Source organism: Herpailurus yagouaroundi, unplaced genomic scaffold, assembly GCF_014898765.1.
Source record: "Herpailurus yagouaroundi ecotype Mexico unplaced genomic scaffold, PumYag 185, whole genome shotgun sequence".
In the NCBI taxonomy this organism is placed as follows: Eukaryota; Metazoa; Chordata; class Mammalia; order Carnivora; family Felidae; genus Herpailurus; species Herpailurus yagouaroundi.
In genome coordinates, this window is record NW_024412416.1 from 18,605,201 (window position 1) to 18,626,892 (window position 21,692).

Here is a 21,692-nt window from a genome sequence, read left to right on the forward strand (position 1 = left end):
CTCAGGTCATGATCTTGCAGTTGGTGAGTTCAAGCCTCATATGGGACTCTCTGCTGTCAGCACAGAGCCTGCTTCTTTTCCTCTGTCCCCCCCACCCCGCTCTCTGCATGTCCCCTGATTTCTCTCTCTCTCTCAAAAATAAATAAATCTAAAAAGGGTTAAGTTTATGAATACAGGGCTTTCCCTTAGGGAATCAGGAGTCCTGGGTGCTCTAAGAGTGGATGGGGGAGGATTACCCAGTTGAAATTTTAAATAGCAGGTCAGGGCAGGCCTCCTTGAGAAGGTTACCTCGGAAAAAAACAAAATCAAAAAAAAAAAAAAAAAAAAAAGAAAGAAAAAAGATGAGGGACTTAGTCACGGGGACAAGTGGGAGAAGAGTGTCCAGGCAGAGGAAACAGCCGGCATGAAGCAAAGTGGCCTTGCTAGGAGCATGCCTTCCAGGTTCAAGAAAGAGTGGAAAGGCAATTCAACTGGAACGGAATAGGGGAAGGGGAGTGCAGAAGGAAATGAGGACCAGGAAGAAGAAGGATTCATGCCAGCATCAAAGAGTCAGTGTTACACGGGAACAAGAAAGGAATAATACGACGTACATACACTCTCCTGTTAGACTGAACACCGACTGAAACATGGACCCGTAAAGGTACAACACGAGGAAATTGATGATAAGACAAGCCTTAGAATCCCACAGCGGGGTGCTGCCTTGGTTTGGCTTTGGGTCATATGGTGTGTCCCAGACCTAGGGACAGCACTTCCAAAGTTCTTGGTTCCCAGCTGGGCTTCTGTCTCTCTGTTCTCCGACACTGCCTCCTGTGCATTTGTATGAAGTTACCGCCATCTGTGAGATTCACAATGAAGGAGGCACCCTAGCCTCGCAAGCAGGACAATTTCTGCCAGCTTCCCTGAGGCTACTGGCCATCTAAGTCAGCCGTGCTAACAGGTGCTCTTTCACTCCCCTAAAGAATCGCTCCTGCTAGGTACCGGGGGAGGAAAATGCCCATTTTATTTTTTAGTACTGGTGAAACTCTCAGGAAAAGGCAAGGATGAGAACATATTTTGTGGTTCCTGGTGAGGTGTGGGAATAAAATGTTCAGCTTCCCTGTAACTTACAAAATAAGAAGATTTCACTTTATGTAATTGTATCTTGAGCTTCTAGGGAGGATAAAAAGTGACACAGCTGAGCTGATCATTACTTGTTGACATTTTCACTGTCTTCTAGCAAAATGATGCTAGCAGAGTAAAATAAAATACCAGGTCACCTTCCTCCCCTTTGGGGTCTGTGTTTGAATGACTATATGTAGCTTTCCTTTTCTCTTTCAGTAATAGACACACCTGGGCTCACTCTGCAGCCCATTCCTTCCTGGCTGGGTGATCTCAGCCCACTGCCTAACCTCTCCTAGCCTCTGTCTTCTCATCTGTTAAATGGGGTTCAAAGCCTCTGCCTCAAGGGTTGCAGTCAGGGTTTCATGTGACAGTGCATGGGAAGCTGACCCTTCCTATTCACTCTCCATGTACTCTCTCTGCCTGGGAAATCATGAGCCCCTAGCATAGGCACCTCCCCCCTCCTGTCCCTCCTGGCTCAATTGGTGTGCAATTGGCTCCTAAAAGGCAAACGTGGCTGCAGCTCTCAGGGAGGAGGCAGTCTCTGCCCCACTTTCCGTAACTCCCCATCCATCCTGCCCCTGGTAGGGCCAGTACAGCCTGGCCCGCAACAACCCACCAGCCCCGAGAAGGCTCCATGGTGGGCAGAGTGGCTGCTCTGTGTCCCATGACTCAGCTGGGCACTTCCCTCTTCTCCACCCCAGGAGCCCAGGACGTTTCTACTCTTCCTGAATGCTTAGGGTCCTCCCCTGGGGTTTTAATCACATGGATTTCGTGCTGTCACCACACCATCCGAGGACCCTTTGAAACCGCCCTTTCTGATGGTTCTGCATCAGCAGGTACTTTAAAGGACTGAAGGCTGGGAAGGGTAAACAGGGTGCCTCCTGGCTGGCATATGGTATGTGAAGGAGAGTCTTAATGGCCGAGGCTGATGGTGGGCACATCAGGCACCAGGAGCAGACAGCCGGGGATGATCGAGTCCTGGGGCCCACTGCATCTCCTCAGAGAGGCGTCCTTCAACCCTGCTGCTGCTGGGCAGAAGATACAAGGCACAGGGGTGTAAAGTGGGACTCAGCTCTCCATTACTCAGCCTGGACGGGACCCTTGCTGGCACCTCCGCAGGGCAATGGGGGAGGACAACGCTGGGCACAAATGCCCTTTGGGGAAACAGCTAGCAGGAGGTGCTAGCCTGGTTTGGGGGTTTCTGCACCCCAAATGATGGACTGGGGACTCCACCCTGATTTCCCAGACCAACTCCCACATAGCCAGGAAGCTCTCAAGAGGCCGCCTCCTGCCTCCCGCGGTCCAGGCTGACTCGTTCTGCTGGCTGTGACCCCAGGGTCACATTCTAGAGGCACAGTCCCTGGTGTGTCTATCTTGGAGATGGTCTTGCCCTGGGCTGGGGTCTCGCTCGGAGAACGTGGCCAGCCCTCCAGCCTCCCTCCCTGGGACCAGATGCCATCTTGAGCTCCAGCACTTGGAGAGCCCTCCCTCAGGCCAACTGCCACTGGGTGGCTCCTGAGTCCCACATATTCCCAGCTAGTTCTGCTTCTGTCCTTCTGCTCCAGAATGGCACAGGCTCTGCTCCTCGACCTGAGACAACTGCCAACGCAGGTTGCTGTGGCCTCCACCTGGTCCACGGCATGGAGACTGCGCTGCCCCAGGTCCTGGCGCCTCTACCCCAGCACCCGCACCCACAAAAGTGGCCAAGCCACGGCCTGCTGTCAACAGCATGGTGGGGAAAGTGTGTGCTCCGGGGGTGAACAGACCCGAGTCAAATCCCTGCTCTACTACCTGCTAACCAAGCCATTTCGAATGACCGCTGAATCTCTGAGGCTTGGCGTTACCATCTGTACACTGCGGACAGCAACCCAGGGAATCTGTGGTGACGGCTCATCGGGCTCACACATGTTTAGAAGCCTTAGGACAGGGGCGCCTGGGTGGCTCCGTCAGTCGAGCTTCCGACTTTGGCTCAGGTCATGATCTCACGGTTTGTGAGTTCGAGCCCTGTGTGAGCTCTGCACTGACAATGCGGAGCCCGCTTGGGATTCTCTCTCTCCCTCTCTCTTTGCCACTCCCCTGCTCGCTCTTTCCCTCTCTCAGAATCAATCAACTTAAAAAAAATTAAAAAAATAAAAAAAAGTGTGTGGAAGTGTGTCTATGCACGCATGTAACTGCATGTGTGCATGTGCGCACGTGTGGCTCTCTACAGGTGCACGTATGCAAATGCCCGCGAGGGCGTACGTAAACGCACGTCAGGGTAAGCGAACGGGTGCGTGCATATACGTGTGCACGTGTGTGTCTGGAGTATGGATACCTGTGTCCTCCAACAGAAGCCAGACGCTCCATCCCGAGCCGGTCCTCCCGCGGCTGCTTACCTCCATGTTTCTGCAGAAGGTGGCATTGGTGCCAAACAGGATCTGGCATTGTTCGTTGGCACTGTAGTGCATGCCTGGCAGCTTGTGAGGGAGACGCACCGCATGCTGGCTCCTGGGGTCTGTGACCAGCAAACAGGTGCTGACTTTCGACCTGAAAGAGCCAAGGGGCTAGTTGACTTATAAGGCTACTTCCCAGGTTTTTGTTTTGATTTGTCACTCAAGAGAAGGGGAGAAGGACGCATCTCCGAATTATGTATGGGAAGATGACCCAGGCACTGGACTCTTTTTCTACCTGGCCAAATGCAGATCTTTACTACGAAGACAATGAGGGCTTAGCAACTAGGAAAGGGCCTGGGAATAACACCCCGTGAGGCTAACGTACTTTTCTCAAGTTTGAGCTTTCTTGGGTGAAAATCTATTTCTGAAATCGATTCCCACAGTATTTTCTTCGAATACATCTTTAAGGGGTGCCTGGGTGGCTCAGTTGGTTAAGTATCCGACTCATGGTTTTGGCCTCTTGGTTTTGGCTCAGGTCATGATCTCACAGTTCGTGGGTTTGAGCTCCGCATACGGCTCTATGATGACAGCTGTGGTGTCTGCTTGGGATTCTCTCTCTCCCCCTCTCTCTCTACCCCTCTCCTGCTTCCTATCTTTCCATTAAATAAATAAACATTAAAACAAAAGAATACATTTTTGAGCAAAATTATCATGAATAAGGAAAAAAATAGAAGCTAGGGTCATTTTTCCTTTATTTTGAATAAAAAACAAAGTGCTTATTTCCAGCTCTGCGGACTCTCTTGGAGAGCCTGTGTCAGGCCATGGCAGCTGACTGGTCTAGGTGTCCTACCTGAGCACACATTCTGCCCTCAGTAAAAACTGGCTGGAGGCACGATCTGCAAAGGAGGTCAGGATTTCCACCACGATGGAAACATTCACAGATGTTGAGAACAACTCTGAAAAACTGAATTGGGGGCTAAGAGCCTGTGGCTCCCTTAGGAGGTTAAATATTTGAATGCTTTTGTTTTTCAATTCCCAAAAGCAAGGCAGATGGTAGTAGAAAGGAAACCCAGCCTCACCCCAAGATTCTTGAAGAAGAGAGTTGCACGCAAGTATACACAGGCCGACGCTGGCCACCTCCCCCGGGCTCAGATACACACGACACTTTAAGAAAGGCGGTGGGACCAGCAATGTGTATATGAGCAAATGAAAATATCCTGCCTTGTTTCACTGACCCTTCTGGGGAAAATGAAACAATGTCAAGAGGCTTACAACAACATTTCATGGAGATTCTGTGATAACAAGTACTCAGGAAGAAATAGACGCTATTAAAACTAATGAATCCGTTTTTAAGCCTTGTGTAGCACATAATTTTTCCACCCACAGCAAATATCATGAAAGAAGACCCAGGATAGGGACAGAAGGCAGAGTGATGCCCGGCTTCTGCATCCCGAATTCACGGGGGTACTTTAATGTGTTACTGAACTGTAAAGCTCCGTATGCAGGTAAGACTCAGTTCCTTCCATCTCCATGTGGTGGACGGATGAATACAACTAAGTACGGAAGTGATCGGGGTCTACCCGTCAATCTGTAAGTTTATCCCTGAGGTCTTGACACTAAGGGATCCTTATGGTACCTGAGCAAAGACTTTGTGTGACGAAGGTCTGAAATCAGACGGCCAGCTCTTCTGTAGCAATCTACAAGTGGAATGATGCAGATATATTCTGGAAAGAAGGTGGCAGCAAGATAAACACAGCCCATACTTACATGTGAGGGGGGAGGTGAGCAAGCCCCGCTCCCCAGCAAGTGTGTCCCCTATCAAGGGAAGCAGGCTGCATTAAGGAAGTGACTTTTTCTATAGCAGCCAAGGACACTGCTATGGTGGTGTCCACTCAGAGTCAAAGTACTGCAGAGAAACGAAATGGGGTTCTTTTCAAGTCCTGGTCACTGTGCTGATAGTCTGTCAATCAATAATGCATTTACGAGTAGCAGCTGGGTGCCCAGCATCCTAGCAGATGCACACGTGGGAGGAAGTTTTGGCTAGATATAGGAGACTCTGCACTGACCACCTCTTTAGGCCAGATCAGAGTTCTAAGTGATTCATTTCTCTTTCCCACACTTGCTAAGACCTCAATTATTATTATGTCTTCTGGAAGCATTTGTTTAGAAACATTTTTTTATATTTTTTATTACTTTTTTTTTTTTGAGAGTGGGGGCGGAGCCTGATGCGGGGCTCTCAACTGTGAGACCATTTTCACAACCGTGAAATCAAGAGTCGGACGCTTAACTGACTGAGCCACCCACGCGTCCCAGAAATATTTTCTATTATAGTGCTTGTACGGAATGATTCAAGGACTTACTTGAGGAAGTTTTCCAGGTCATCTCGGCTGCAGGATGACCAAGAGAGGTCACTGGGGTTCCGGCCTTTTACCCACTCTCCTGACATGATGTGGGATCTGCCAGCGCAGGATGAGTGGTCATCATCATGGTTCATTCCCAAGCTGCCCGAGGGAAAGGAAAAGGAGAGACGGACGCTTATGCTATAGGCTTTCATCTGCAGTTCCAGGTTCCAGCATACTATGCTAACTTAAATCAGGTCTGAAACACAAAGAGTGACACAGGCTGATACCCAGTACGCTATTCTCAACAAAGCAGACCAGCAACCACGAGCTTATAGAGACATTGAGCGATGACTTCCTTACTTAATGAATGAAGACAGAGCAGACACAAGGAGCATTTGCTAAGTAAATGAATAAATGAAAAATTACATTAATGCTGTGATATTATCGTTCTTACACTGTAAACTTCTGATGGTTACGCTTATTTGTGACACTAAAATAGACCAATGTTAATGATCTAAGTGTATTGTTGCCCTATGGAGAAGTCATTATGGGAAGGTCTAATGGGAACCACCCATGACTTTGACTTATATAATAATATCATAGGTATAAACCTTCAAATCAGTGGAAAATGTAGCTTTTCTGTCTTTCACATCATTAAACCTGGGTCCACCAACATCATACCTGTGGCCTCCATGCCCAGTTGTACTTAATAGACACCAGGATGCCTGTCTAGATGTATGTGGCTGACCGCACACTAGAAGCTGAACAAGGATCTTAGTTTGCTCACATGCTGTCACTGGGGTAACCTGAGGCACAGAACATACAAGATCAGATGGCCCAGACTTTGCTGACCTGTGATATCCAGGGCAGAGATTCACTGTGCAGAAGGACGCCTGTCCTTTGCCAACAAGCCCAATGGAGAAAACATGTACTTCCTTTCATTCAAAAATATTTATCAGAGGTTTCCCAAGTGCCAGCTAATGGACTACAAAGACACAACGGTGCACAAAATGCCATCCCTGACTCCAGATCACTGCCTGCCTGGGCAAGGAGACAACACAAACAGAGATAATTATAAAAAGAGGCTCTAAAGGCTTCTCTGGAGCCTCATTTTCCAGTTTCCATCATACATCTCTGACCATCTTCCATCAATGCCCCCTGCTTGCTGCTTAATCCTGGGGTCTGTCGACAGAGGCCTGCCTGTATTCTTACTCTGCACACCCTCCAAGCCACTCTCATACTCTTGCCAATGGAGACACTCCCTTCACCAATACCATAGGGAGCTGGATTAGCCAAAGCTATCCTAGTCCTTGGAAAACACACCACCTGGCACTCGTGCTCCTGAATCTTCAGACTGGCAGGGGAGTCTCTGATCACCCACATATCTGCTCCTGTGAGTTAAGGGAATGCTTATCAAGACTTAACTGAATTTATTCTTAAGCCTATTTATGTCAGTAATACTTGCTATTTCAATTAATACATGAAACACAAGAACAAGAGTAGTTGTTTTCATGAAAACTAACTTAGCTCGCTAAAAATAGCCCACTGCCAAATTGGATGTGGGCAAGACAAGTGTAAGAGATGAGAGGAAAAAATATCATAAAAATCTGGTCCAGACTGCTTCACAAGGATCTTTTGTGTTCTACCCAATCTAAAAAAGAAAAAGAAACGAATTTGAACTCATTTCATTATAACTCGTGGTTTGTGTGAAGAAGGTGACGTGCGAGGGCAATCAGCAGACACATACCCTCTAAGAAAAAGCGTTCACTGCCACTGCAATATTGGTGAAAAAATTAACATTTTCATGGCTTAAGCTTAAACCAAATGTTTAAGGCACCTAAGTATAATTTCTTTACGTTTCTCCACTTGAACCTTTTTTTTGGTGGGGGGGTGTCAATTGGTCAATTGACCAACTACTACCCTGTCAGAAGAAAGCTTATCTGTGGTGCCATGGACTCATGTGTTGGTGGCCATGTTTTCCCGTGGTCCAGACCGCTCTCCTAGACATCACCCTCTCCCTCTGCATTTCCCAAAAGGCGCTTCCAACTCCCCAGGGCAGTTTTCTATCCCTGGTGGAGTCTCTACCAGTGACTGGCACAGAGTGAGCACTCTGTGAATATTTATTGAATAAACTAGCTATTTAATAATGGAGAAAGCACCACAAAAATCAGAGAATCCATGTCCATTACGAGGGCACTAAGTCTAGTACCATGGCGTCTTGCTCAACAGAATGATGAAAGCCTTCTCTGGCTAGATTCAGTCTTGCCCTCTTGCCAAGAAACCAGGTATCCGTCCAATTCAAGTTAAATGAAGAGCCAAGAAATTGTCAGATAAATCTGACCAATAGGAGTAATTTAGATACATTTCTATTGGTTACTTCACTGAATAAAATGAGTCCTATTTTTTAGCACCATTGTTCAGCTTTTTAGTTTTTTTCCCTGCTTGTTATCTATCTACGCCAATAGGTATCTACAGCTATCCATCTGTCTATCTGCCTATCATCTCTTTGTTTTGTGTTAACTTTTTTTTTTTTTAACGTTTATTTATTTTTGAGACAGAGAGAGACAGAGCATGAACAGGGGAGGAGCAGAGAGAGAGGGAGACACAGAATCTGAAACAGGCTCCAAGCTCTGAGCGGTCAGCACACAGCCTGATGCAGGGCTTGAACTCATGGACCGTGAGATCATGACCTGAGCTGAAGTCGGACGCTTAACCGACCAAGCCACCCAGGCGTCCCTGTTTTGTGTTAACTTTTGAAGGAAGTGGCTGGTTTTTCAAGTGCCTTTAGCAAAGGATGCTAAAAGGCATCTTAAATTTGTCTTAGGGTTTTATCTGATATCTTTAAATGAAACTAGAGATAGGGTTTTCGAAATAAACAGATCTTCTGAAAATTTTGATGGATTTCGGTGAACTCTGCTAAATGTGTACAGGTTCCAGAAAGAAAATGTCTCAGGAAAACAGTGGCTCCGTTCTATCTTCAATGACAAGGTGTAAGCACGGCACAGAGACCAGGTGCAACTGGTCTGCTGTCACCCTTGGGGAATATAGTCCTACAGAGAACCAACCTGTGAGTCAGTTTTTCTTCTAGCTTTGCACTTTTATAAGCCGGTTTCCATCATCCTGGGCTGGGATCCCCTGAGTGGCCACCAGATGGGTTTTTTCAAACAACAAGGATGTTGTTTGGGAAACCACAACGGGAGGAGATCCAAGTCCTGGCAGAATGGCCTCACCACCTATGGAGGAATGTTTCATCTGTGACCACTTCTAAGTTTTCTCTCGTGGTCAAGTTGGTCGTAAAATGAAAGAGGTTCCTTTGCTCACACTGCCAGACTCTGCTGGCCAGAGGGCCTCGTCTCTCAGGAGACAAAACTATGTTCAAAACAGTGCTCAGAAAAGCTGACTATGCCGTCGATAACCATATGCCTACACAGTGTGCTATGTTGGTGTTTCACTACGCCGGCCCCAGAGAAGGACTTCCCCAAGGAATGTTCCAGTCAGCAAGATCAGCCAAGAGTGGGATTCTTGGATTTCTGGAGCCTGTTTCTAACACAGATCATGCTTGATCTAGTTTAAAATGTTCAAATGCTAACTAAGTGCCTCATAAATTTACAGTTTGATCAACTAGCATTGGGCTGGGAGTCCTGATATTTGAGGTTTACATAAACTACTGTTTAGGCTATTTTTAGATTAAATTCAGGATTACTTGACTGAGAAATGTATGTTGTTTTAGGTTTATGTCCCAGGGCATCTATTACTTCTGGCAACATTATATTTAACAAGAAGGAGTAGCATTAAGCGAACACAGTAATTCTGACTCTAAGTAACAGTGGGGTTAAGGACACGGACATGCCTCATGTCACATGTGACTGAGATTTATCAGACACAATCACAACTTAATGGCCTTGAGTTGATTTTATCTTAAAACAAGTAACACATTGCTTCTGTATTAGCTTTAGGAAATCCAATATGTACCATGCAGGGAGTTCTAAGAGAATCCCTACAATGTTTCACCCCTCCTAGCTTCACCCCAAATCCTGAAAACCATGGAGACGGCTGTGTGTTTTAGGTTTGGTATATCTGCCGTCTTGAAAGTGTTGGTTTTACCTGGCTCTGAGTCTGTTTCTCAGAAGCTTTGGGATTTTGACAACAGGTATACAATGAGGTCCCACCTCCCCTCCAAACAGGGAACCTGGAGAAATGGCTCCCGTGACGTAGCCTCCACACTGAAGGGGCTGCTGGCCAACCCAGGCCAACCCTATTAGCCCTGTGGGCATACTGACAGTCCATTTTCAGTAAGTGCTCACGGATGCTGCAGTAATAGGGATGGCTCATGGCAGTTTCTAGAAAATAGTAGTTAGATTTGTATTAATTCATATTACTTAACAGTAACAACTAACACATCAGCTTTATACTGGAAGGAAAATTCTCGACTGTCAATACTTCTTTGACAAGAACCACACTGTGCCCTCAATCTTCAGCTACTCAGAAACGTCACTTGCAAGTATTAAAAGTCACTAGGGGTAACAGGTCACACTCATTTATGCAGCTTAAATTGTCATGATCATCAATAACCCGATTCAGAGGGAAGAAAACAAGTAGGCAACAATAACATCAAAATCCTCTCCTCGCCGGAGGAGTTTTTGTTTGTTTCTGTTTTTGTCCAAGGAAATGAGCCTATTGGCCTTCAGGGATTCAGTAGCAATGCAACCAGCAGAGTAGATCTGGGGTCTCTACAGACTCAGCTTTGCCTCCTACACACACAGGATCATCACAGTACGAATGATCCTAAGTCACCATGAAGTTTGGATCACCAGTGGGTAAATAATGATCAGCACAGCGTTGGTGTTAAGTGTGCTTTGCTGTAGTGGATTATATTGCAGCAGCTGACAATGGTTAAGACACATGCAGTATACACCGTCTCTCTTCACTCGCCAGAGCACAAAAGTAATGAAAACACTCAAGTTCCTGAATTTACGTATAAGGGATTTTGATGTCAAGTATATGAGTCAGGTCTGTCTCCTCCTTCTGCCTGGGCTTGTGTATTGTGTGTTTATACATACAGAAGATTCCCATCAAACGGGCTCTAACTTTTCATTGAACAAAAATGCAATTGACTGTGTTGAGAGAGAGGTGAAGAGAGAAAAAGAAAAGAGAGAAGGCGTGCATAACCTGAGTGATTCTGGCCCTCACTCTGGTCCCTGAGCGTGTACATGTGCATGTGCAAGAGCGTGCATGTATGTGTGAGTGTGCAAGAGCGTGCATCCCCTAACACAGTGGGACAGCTCTGTGTATCTGCCCTCCTCTCAGGAGGTCTCCGGGCCGCTCTGTGTGAGTGCAGCACAACGCTGAGGGTGATTCTGGTGTTTCACAACACACATTTGCATGCAACATGGGCACAAGGTATGAAGGCTTGACAGGTGAAGTTTAAATTTTATCTGATGCTTGAAGAAATGGCTGCCGGTTCCAACAGGGGCAGAAGATCAGGTGTGACGGCCTTGGTGTCGGGTGCCTGAGGCACACCTCCGAAAAGCAATTTTTAAAGGTAATGTTGATAACTATTTTCACCTTTTATTCCTGTTTAAGAATACACTCTGTACAAACAGTTGCAGTATCACTGGGCCATCATTTGGCCTGAGTATCTTCACTTCTATTTCCATTTGTATCTTTATACCCTCCAGATGAAGCAAACACTTCCTTCATTCTTTTTTGTTTGTTTTTATTATTTTGTTTTAATGTTTATTTATTTCTGAGACAGAGAGAGACAGAGCATGAGTGGGGGAGGGGCAGAGAGAGAGGGGGACACAGAATCTGAAGCAGGCTCCAGGCTCTGAGCTATCAGCACAGAGCCCGACGCGGGGCTTGAACTCACAGACTGCTAGATCATGACCTGAGCCGAAGCCGGACGCTCAACCGACTGAGCCACTCAGGCGCCCCACTTCCTTCATTCTTGATGAGCCCCTTTGGGGCTGTAAAACTAGGGTGATGTGCTTCAGGTCACACACCAGGCCAGACTCTTTTTTCTGAGACTATCTTTCCAGGCCAGGTAGACCACAGCAGGCACGGTGGCTCTCGATGATGAGGCTTCTCCCCTTCTGGCACCTTCCCCCATAGACTCCCTTCTGCTTGGACACATTGCACACAGAGCAGCTGGCTTCCAATTTTCTGATAGTTTAATGAACATATGCAAACAAAGAGATGATACTAATTCAAAGGGATACATGCACTTCTATGTTCATAGCAGCATTATCGACAATAATCAAATTACAGAAGCAGTATGAGTGCCCATCAACAGACGAATGGATAAAGAAGATGTGGTGTATATATATATAGAATAGAATATTACTCAGCCATAAAAAGAATGAGAACTTGTCATTTGCGGCAACATGGATGGAGCTAGGGAGTATAATGTTATGTGAAATTAGAGAAAGACAAATACCATATGATTTCACTCATATGTGGAATTTAAGAAAGAAAACAAATGAACAAAGGGAAAGAGAGAGAGAGAAACTAAGAAACAGACTCAACCCTAGAGGACAAACTGTTACTAGAGAGGTGGGGTGAGGGGAAATGTGTGAAACAGGTGAAGGGGATTAAGAGCACATTGATCATGATGAATGCTGAGTAAGGGACAGTATTGCTGAATCACTACATTGTACACCTGAGTCTAACATAACAATGTATGTTAACTAATTTAAAGTAATTAAACTAATTTAATTAAAATTTAAAACTTAATAAAAAAAAGCTATGTAGAAAAAAATTTCTGTTGCAAGTAGATAGTTTATGAGTAGACTACAATTCAACCCTAGTAGATGATGTAAGCGTAGACACGCCAAAAAACATACACATCCAGTAAAGGGTATCAAGATTTGGATTTCTCTCAAGAACTGTCAAAATGAAAGTCTGATTGTGAGCGTGTGTATTTCAGGATAGTGGTCATCTCGTAATTCCTGTTAAAGGCTTTTGAAATAAAATGAATTCTGAAAGAATCTGCTAACAAGGTGAAGTTTTCAATGATAACATACCTTAAAGAAAAAAGAAAAAGGAAAAAAGAAAGAGATGATATGAAACCCCATTCTCATCACGCAGAAGCAAGTGCTATATTTGAGGGTCCTGGCTTTGGAGTCGCACAGACCTGGATGAGGATTCCAGCAACTGTGCACCTCCAATTCCTCATCTACGACTACACAGGGACAAAATCTTAATGCCACTCATTTATTTGTTCCTTCATTCAACAAATATTCGTCAGGTACCTTCTACAAATAGAAATCTGACAGAGGCTAGACCCCTGCCTTCGTGGAGTCTGTATTCTAAAGGACTGGAGGGGCACCTGGGTGGCGCAGTCGGTTGAGCGTCCGACTTCAGCCAGGTCACGATCTCGCGGTCCGTGAGTTCGAGCCCCGCGTCAGGCTCTGGGCTGATGGCTCAGAGCCTGGAGCCTGTTTCCGATTCTGTGTCTCCCTCTCTCTCTGCCCCTCCCCCGTTCATGCTCTGTCTCTCTCTGTCCGAAAAATAAATAAATGTTGAAAAAAAAAAAATTAAAGGACTGGAAGTGAGGCATATGTGGGAACACACACACACACACACACACACACACACACACACACACACACGCTTGAGGGAAGAAGGCTACAGTCCCCAAACTGCAAACCCGGTGCCCTGAGAGCCACAGAGTTAACGAGGGAGGTGGGGAGATGCCACACCAAAGGGAAGGTGGGCTCATGGTGAACGGAAAAGGTGCTACTCTGTCAAATGCCTTTAAATTCCATTTTTTGCGGTGCCTGGGTGGTTCAGTTGGTTGAGCGTCTGACTCCTGGTTTCCACTCAGGTCATGATCTCACAGCTTCGTGGTTTCGAGCTCCGCATCGAGATCTGCGCTGGCAGTGTGGAGTCTGCTTGGGATTCTCTCTCTGCCTCCCCCTCTCTCTGCCCCTACCCCACTTGTGCTGTCTCTGTCTCTTTCAAAATAAAATAAATAAACTTAAAAAAAAAATTCCATTTTTCTTTTGCAGTGAGCTAACTGAATAGAACAGGTCTGTCCTGGCAGATGTGGTGCAGGGACTGGAGTAAGGCCCCTGAAGAGCAGCTTTGTGGGAGTCCCAGAAGCCCAACGGCTCTTGGGAGGAAGTCATCCCGTCCAAGACTGCAGACACCCCCCAGGACACCTGTGAAGGATAATCACTGATGACCACTGGTCTATACCACTCATTGCCCTTTGTAGGAAGAGCACGAAGATGGGGGCCCATGGCACAGCCTCCTGTTTCTTTACATCTCCCAGAGGCAGATCTAGGTTTGAAAGCACATACCAGTCACACTCTTGCTTGTTTCTCTGTGCATCCAGCAGCCTGGGGCTGGTGAAGCCTTGAGGCACACAGGCCTGGAGGGCTGAAGCTATTGCCATCTTAGTGAAAACCGTTTCCTGGCTCTGATAACTCCTACTGGCTCTCCAGCCCCCATGCTTCTGGTCCTGCCCTCACCTCCCCAACCCATGACAAAGATAGTCCTTGAACTGTGACATGGGCCACCCTTCCCTGCTCCACCAGGTCTCAGGGCAGGGCTGGGCACATGGCAGGGCTCGATAAATGGCTATAGAACAAAAGCAGCACGTGAACATCTAGGTCCATATGACAGCTCACCAAGCACCCAGAATACAGGCTACCTGTGGTGTCCTTCCTCTGCCTCATAAACACAAGGATGACTCCAGGATGGGATGGTCCCCAACATGAACACATGAACAAATGAGAGACACCTTCTTGGAACGCCCATAGCCTTCTGTGCATAGGGCCCTTACTGCTTAAAGCATTCTGTGAGTGCGTCCAGAGCGAATGTTTCCATATGCTTCAATCAAATGATGTTCAAAAATTTTACAAAAAAAATATCTACAAAGGTATGTTGGGTTTCTGACCCAGGAAGATATTCTATAAAAGGGGAGAAGGGCATTTGAAGTGGATTCCTGGTAGACATTCCAAAGATGCTACGAAAGGTAGCTACATTGATAGAATAAGGATGTACCCTCCCAAGGTGACTACTTAGAAGTGACAGCACTGATTCGGATGGAAAGGCCGTAAGTGTTAAGAAAAAATTCCATCTGTGTGGCACCTGGGTGGCTCAGCCAGTTAAGCCCCTGACTCTTGATTTTGGCTCAGGTCATGATCTCGCGGTTGGTGAGATGAAACCCCACATTGGGCTCTGCATTGACAGTGTAGAGCCTGCTCAGGATTCTCTCTCTCCCTCTCTCTCTTTCTGCCCCTATGCTGCTTGAGCTCTCTCTTTCCCAAAATAAATAAATAAACATTTAGAAGAAAACAGAAACTCTACCTATGACAAGGTAAACAGACTAATAAGCCAATTCTCCTTCTTTCCTCTTTGTGTGTGTGTGTTTCCAGAATTATCTCAGATATTTTAAGAACTTTACTCCCATTATGCGTTTGGCTTGTTAAGTTCCACAAAAAGGCCTTTCAGTTTGGGACTGCACTCAATGAACTAATTAATTTGGGGAGAACTAGAATCACTAAAGTTTCAAGTCTTGCCATCCTGGGACACAGGCACCTCTTTATCTTTTCAGGCTTTCTTAAGTGACCTCTGGCAAAGTTTTATTTTGTAAAGAAAGGTATTACATTTCTTATTAGCATCATTCCTGGGTATTCCATATCTCTGGCAGATGTGTGGAATGAGGTTTGCTTATCATTCTTCTGTAACTGATCTGCCTATGTATAGGAAAGCCATAGATTATTCTATATTGGTCTTGTGATTTGCACCATGATGAACACTTATTGTTTGCAATAGTCTGTCAGATGATTCTTTTAAAAAAAAATTTTTTTTAATGCTTTTTATTTTTGAGAGAGAGACAGAGACAGAGTGCAAGTGGGGTAGGGACAGAGAGAGAGGGAGACACAGAATCTGAAGCAGGCTCCAGGCCCCGAGCTGTTAGCACAGAGCCTGATGTGGGGCTTGAACCCACGCACTGTGAGATCATGACCTGAGCTGAAGTCGAACGTTCAACCAACTGAGCCACCCAGGTGCTGCTGTCAGATGAGTCTTTTACAACATGCAGATAACAACCACTCTGACTCTTCCCTTTCAATGTGTATACCTCATTTCTTGCCTTATGAAATTTGGTAGACTTCCAAAACAATGTAAAATATTGTTAGTTACCACATGGGCACCTTTACACTGGTCCCAAGTCAAATGGAAATGCTATTAATACATGCACACTGAATACACCTGCTCTAGAGGGCTTCTAGGTAAACTGGCTCAACTTAAGGACATTTTCTTCTAAATGATCATTTGAGGACTTCTTCACTGCCATTTCAAAGTAAACACTAAGAGAGTTTAACATGGTGGACAGAGTGATGGTCCAAGGAGAAAGAGGTCATTGCTAGTGTTAAAGATTTGCCCTAATTAGTTTGGGGACCTAAGACAAGTTTCCAATCATATCAGGACTGTCTTCCCAGCTGGGAAGTGAGGGGCTTGAACCAGATGACTATTAAAAGGTTTTCCAGTTCAATTGGAACGTATTATGTATGCCAAGTGAAATAAGTCAGTCAGAGAAGGACAGATATCATATGTTTTCACTCATATGTGGATCTTGAGAATCTTAACAGAAGACCATGGGGGAAGGGATGGAGGAAAAATAGTTACAAACAGAGAGGGAGGGAGGCAAACCATAAGAGACCCTTGAATACAGAGAACAAACTGAGGGTGGATGGGGAGGTGGGGGAGAGGGGAAAGTGGGTGATGGGCATTGAGGAGGGCGCTTGTTGGGATGAGCACTGGGTGTTACATGTAAGCCAATCTGACAATCAATTATATTATAAATAAATAAATAAATATTTAAAATGATAATAATTTAAAAAAAACAAGGTTTTCTAGTTCAAGATGTAATCATTTCATGATTCTTAATCTGTAGAACTGAATACAATTTAAGGTAGAGTTTTTTAATAAGAAATTTAAAAAGAAAAAAATAAGTTTTTAATAAGTCAGTCTTTTAATAAGAGCTGACTGAACATAATCTTGCACCAGGCATTTTCGGGGCACCAGTTTCACAGCAAGGAGTGGCACACACAGGCCTGCCCGTAGAAATCCCACGGTCTGGCAGGCATCACAGATAAATCAATACGTTCTGACCCATGCTGTCCAGTGAAACTTTCTGTAATGGAGGAAAAATCTCCCTGTGTGCTGTCCAACATGGCCATAGACCACAGGTGGCTACTGAGTGTTTAAAATGTGCTATGTGACCAAAGAATGGAAGTTCTGATGATACGAAATTTTATTTAAGATAAATTTCAAGATCCACCTGTGGCTAAGTGCCACCTCGTTGGACCGTACAGCTGTAGCCAATAATGCCATTGAACTAATTTGAATACCACCATTGTGCTAGGAGCTGTGGATATCATACACTGGTGTAAGAGTATATCCATGTCCACAAATTACTTACAGACTTACAGATTCTGGGAGAAAGAAGACAAGCTGATGACACACCTGGAGAAGAATTAGTGGCCAGGCGTAGCTATCAGGAGCTAAGAGCCATCTTAGAGAAGGGAAACTTCCACACATCGTCTCATAGTGACTTCTTGTACGACCTAACTTACGCCTACTTTTTCTGCCTGCTGATGGTTATGCTGCTGGTACCACCTGTGAAAAGTCCTCCAAATCCCTGGGCTGGAGGGTGAGGTATTGGAAGAGCCTGGATATCCTCTGAGAGCTTTTCACAGCATCCAAGAAAATGAAAGAACATCAGCCTAAGTCGATTTTGACAAGAAGGTGCCTGGAGAGCAAATAAAATCTCCAACAGAAAGAGGGATGCCTCTTCTGTGCAACTAAGCCTGGGACATTCTCAGTATCAAATCCATTTAGTCAAGGAGTGACATAAAAGAATGTGCCTTTGCTGATTGAAAAAGTGAATGGTAAGATGTTAAGTTCTGGGAGGTTCTCCTTAGCTTTTTAAAAGGAGAACATTTACTGGGAAAAAAAAAACATTATTTTTATTTCAAAGGAAGACTACAAAAGCACTGAGCTCTTCCAAAAATAATCATAGACACAATGAATGCCATCCTGGCCTCGGAGCTGTTGTCCCTTCTGTGGCCTGCTCTGGCCCTACAATGCAGAGATGCTCCCAGCCAAGGGTTGGTGTGACCTGTTGAAGTCCAGAATGCTGTGAAGCCCATGTAGACACCATCAGCTCCAGAGGCCAGCAGCATCAATAAGGCTGACATCCCTGTGATGTGCTCCCCCCACCCTCCCAAATTGCATGATGGTTCACTGGGCCTCCTGTTCTCCATCAAGTCTATGGTGGGTCCTCCTTTGGCTTAGCTGTATTTGATAGAGGCATCCATGGGGCATGGTAATGAGGTAGGGAAACTGAAAGACTCCCTAAAAAATCTGCCTGTTGCCCCTTTTCCTGCTTCTATTCTTGCTAGGACTTGAACCCTCACTCCACTTTACCCATGCCTCATAGTACAAATAGTGTATGTCCTCCTTATAGGGGACAGGGAGTTAATGATTTCTCTAGAACAGACAACATCTAAGGAGGAACCAGTGAGAATGACCAGACAAAGCTACCATGTGTGTATTCCAGACCACTGGTGCTAAACAGCTGGAGGACACCAAGAGCCCTGGGTCCAAGGAATAACACCTAGACCCTTGTCTTTGTTCTAACTGGTTCCTGGATGCCTGAGGGACTTTACACCAGACTATCACCCTCAGTAAAAAAAAAAAAAAAAACCCAGGCCCCAAAGAAAAGACTTGTGCTCCGTTCCTTTCTGAGTCTCCCAGATGCTCTGTATCTCCTCTCTCTAAATCTTCAACAAACTCTGTGCTGACTCCTATTTGATTTCCATCCTGCATAAAACCAAGGACCCTCTTGGCTGGTCCTGTGGGATCCCCTCTGTGTCCGAGGACCTGGCCTGTCAGCATCAGGAAGCGTTCTGAGAACCCAGGCTGATTCAGCGTAAGTGGGTCTCAGCTCCACTCACTTTCCTGGTCTGCCAAAGGTACATTGCAATGATGGGGGAACCAACCCCAAACTTTCGTTCCCAGGTGGATCTACAAGGAGACCACGTGCCCAGCTTGGCGAGCAAGACCATAACAGAGAAGTTGAACAGCACAAAATGTTTCTCTTTCGATAAACGTGCTCCCAAGGTCCTGCCAAGGAAAGACTGCGCTGTCCCTATCACGGCACTTACTTTGTGAAAAGAAACTGGGAGGTTGGGTGAGAATGACAAACACATGCTTTCTGCTTCTTGGTCTAAAGAGTAATTAGCATAAGGGGGCTGCAGACACCGGACTGGAATAGGGCAGGAAATGGAAGGACAGCTAAAACCTTCCAAAGACGTAAATTCCGGGCTAATCCATCCTACCCTCCAGACGTCAAGAAGGAACTTGCAGTTAACAATGGATGGCACAACTGATGTGCAAATGGAGAGTGCTATCCCAGTTTTAGGGAAATATATGGCCACTTCCAATCCTACAGAGCTGGGCTCTGCACAATGCCACAGAGGCAAGCACTTCAGGGAGCCAAGGTCAAATCTCCTGGTCCCTCTGCAGTGGGTCAAATCTCCACTGCCCAGCTCCACAGTGAGGTAGAGAAGGGAGAAGAATGTGGTTCCTTCTCTTCCCATTTCCAGTATCCAACACCCAGGGTTACCTGTCTGCTCCTGTCCTCCTTGAGTCCCTGATTCAGAGGAACCTTCCCTTTCCTTCCCTGCTCCCCAAAGCAGTTTGCATTTTAACACAGTCAGCCTCAGCACATCCATCCAGAGGAGCGACTGTAACGGCAGGTGTGTTGGGCACTGTGGTAGTGGATGAGGCAAAGAGGGTAAAAAATGGTGGGATCCAAGGGCAGGCTTTTCTCACCACACTCACCAGAGGTGGAGATTCATACCCTCCTGTGTCAGCTGAAGGCTGCCGTTCACTACGGTCTGAGCCAGGCAAGCCCAGAGGATATGGAGGCCCTAAGTTGACACCCTAATCGTGTGCTCATTAATCTACCAACACCAACTCCATGCCTGTCACATACCAGGCACGGCTCAAAGCACCCATGTGCCCATGGGACATGCATCAAAGGTGCAGACAAAGGTGGCTCTCTCCCTGAACATGGATGCTCAATGGGACGCTAACAGTGGGAACTGGGAAAGGAGATGCGATATGATGGTGGCCTCCTGCCTAAGAAGGAGAGAGCACCCAGAAAAGCAGAGAAACAGTGTTTTCATTGTTCCAGTACCCGTTACATATATTGCCTCACTCACAGGATACCTTACTGTCCCCACTTCACAGAGGAAGGAAATGAGGCCAACGGAGAGGGAACTAAGAAGATGAGAAGCTTGCCCAGGGTCAAATAGCTGATAAATGGTCAAGCACAATTTGAGCCTGTGCAGTCTATACTCTGAACTTGCATGCATGGCCCAGCCCTTTGAGGATGAAATTTGCCTCCACACCCAAAGGAGAGCAAACGATGGGACCTGCTAACCCATGCAGGAGTGGCTTGTCTTGAAGGTCGAGGGGCTGGCAGGGAGCCCTCAGAATACTATGGACTGGATATGAAAACCCCTTTTAGGATTAGCAGTGGAAAGCCAAGAGGCACTGGAGGGCTCAAGGTCTACTGTCAGGGCAATGCCAGTAAGACAGTATGGAGAAGAGGGGCCTACAGAGTGTGGACATGGCCTTGCGGAGAACAGGTGCTGGGCAGCAGCCAAGAGCCTTCCTGGGCCCAGCTTGGAGGAATCACACCTCTGGTTCTCTGGGGACTGAGACACTCAGGAGGGGCTTCAGATTTGGTCTCCTTCTAGACACCTCCTAGTTCTCTTACCTGAAGCATGCATCTGAGACATTGCTAGCACCCACCCTACCCTCCAGCCTTCCCATAAATACCTGAGGCTCAGAGGACATGGGCAGGAGAGGGACACAGACATATCCAGGGTTATGAAAAGCTGGGGGGGGGGGGGGACGTTAAGGTTGGAGAATGACTCAAGGAGCGTGAGATCAGGGTGGGGAACCTTGAAGTTTTTGTGATCTCTACCCATCCTCTCCTTTTTGATATTTGAAAATTTTGCACATTAAAAAGATATTACTAGGAGACTGCCACTCAGGATACTGACTCCTTTTCTGGTTGAGACCTAGGCTCTAAAGAGCCACAAGATTTGAGGCATTAAGGCTTCCTGAAGCTCCTCTGTCTGAGCCAGGGTGGAAACCAGAGCCCAAAGAGAGATGCCCACCCAGTACCTTTCTGCCAGCAGCAGCAAACACTTCCGGGAACCAAGGGTTTCCTGCCAGCTGGTCTGAAATCAGATTTCTGGTCTACCTCCCAGGTTCTGCCTTAATCCAACCCAGCCACCTTGTGAACAGCGATGGGAAACAGTGTCTTAAGTTTGAGAGGACATCACATTAGAAATCCTTCAAAGGTCCTCTATGGACTTGAAGATGAAATTTGGTGTAGTGTTGGAAAACCTCATAATCAGGCCTCAAATGACCATCTTTTAGATTTACCTAGAAGGAATGCCGTACGTTCATTGGTTTTGTATTGGCCTCCCCTACCCCCACCAAGGAACAGAAGGACAGTATTTTTCTCCTTTTTAACCACTGGCATCCTTACCTAAACAAGAGTATTTTCAAGTCCACCTAGACTTAGCAACTTTGATTTGCTTGGAAGCTTGGATTTAATAAGCTTTCCATTCGCAAACGGTGGCAACTGCCTGATTTCTCAAGGGAGGGTTTTCCTCAGCCGACAGGAGAAGGCCTGGCTTGGATAAGTGTATGGTAGAAATTGAAAAGAGACAAGGGGGTAGAAGATGAAAACGGAGTCTCCCCACCCCCCCCACCCCCACCCCAGTGGCAATCTCAGTCACTAATTCTTCTAGGGGCTGCTGTGTTAATGGGTACTGGA

At 46.2% G+C, this 21,692-nt stretch overlaps 1 protein-coding gene across 1 annotated transcript in view; it reads right to left on the minus strand.

Moving 5' to 3' along the window:
- The window catches only part of ADAMTS17 (ADAM metallopeptidase with thrombospondin type 1 motif 17), a 345,055-nt gene that overhangs the window by 165,301 nt on the left and 158,062 nt on the right, over positions 1–21,692 (minus strand). The window contains exons 10-11 of the mRNA XM_040493411.1: positions 5,834–5,974; positions 3,477–3,627 (exon numbers count right to left, since the gene is read on the minus strand). Coding sequence (XP_040349345.1) covers positions 3,477–3,627; positions 5,834–5,974 — 292 coding nt within the window. The remainder of the gene's footprint in view (positions 1–3,476; positions 3,628–5,833; positions 5,975–21,692) is intronic.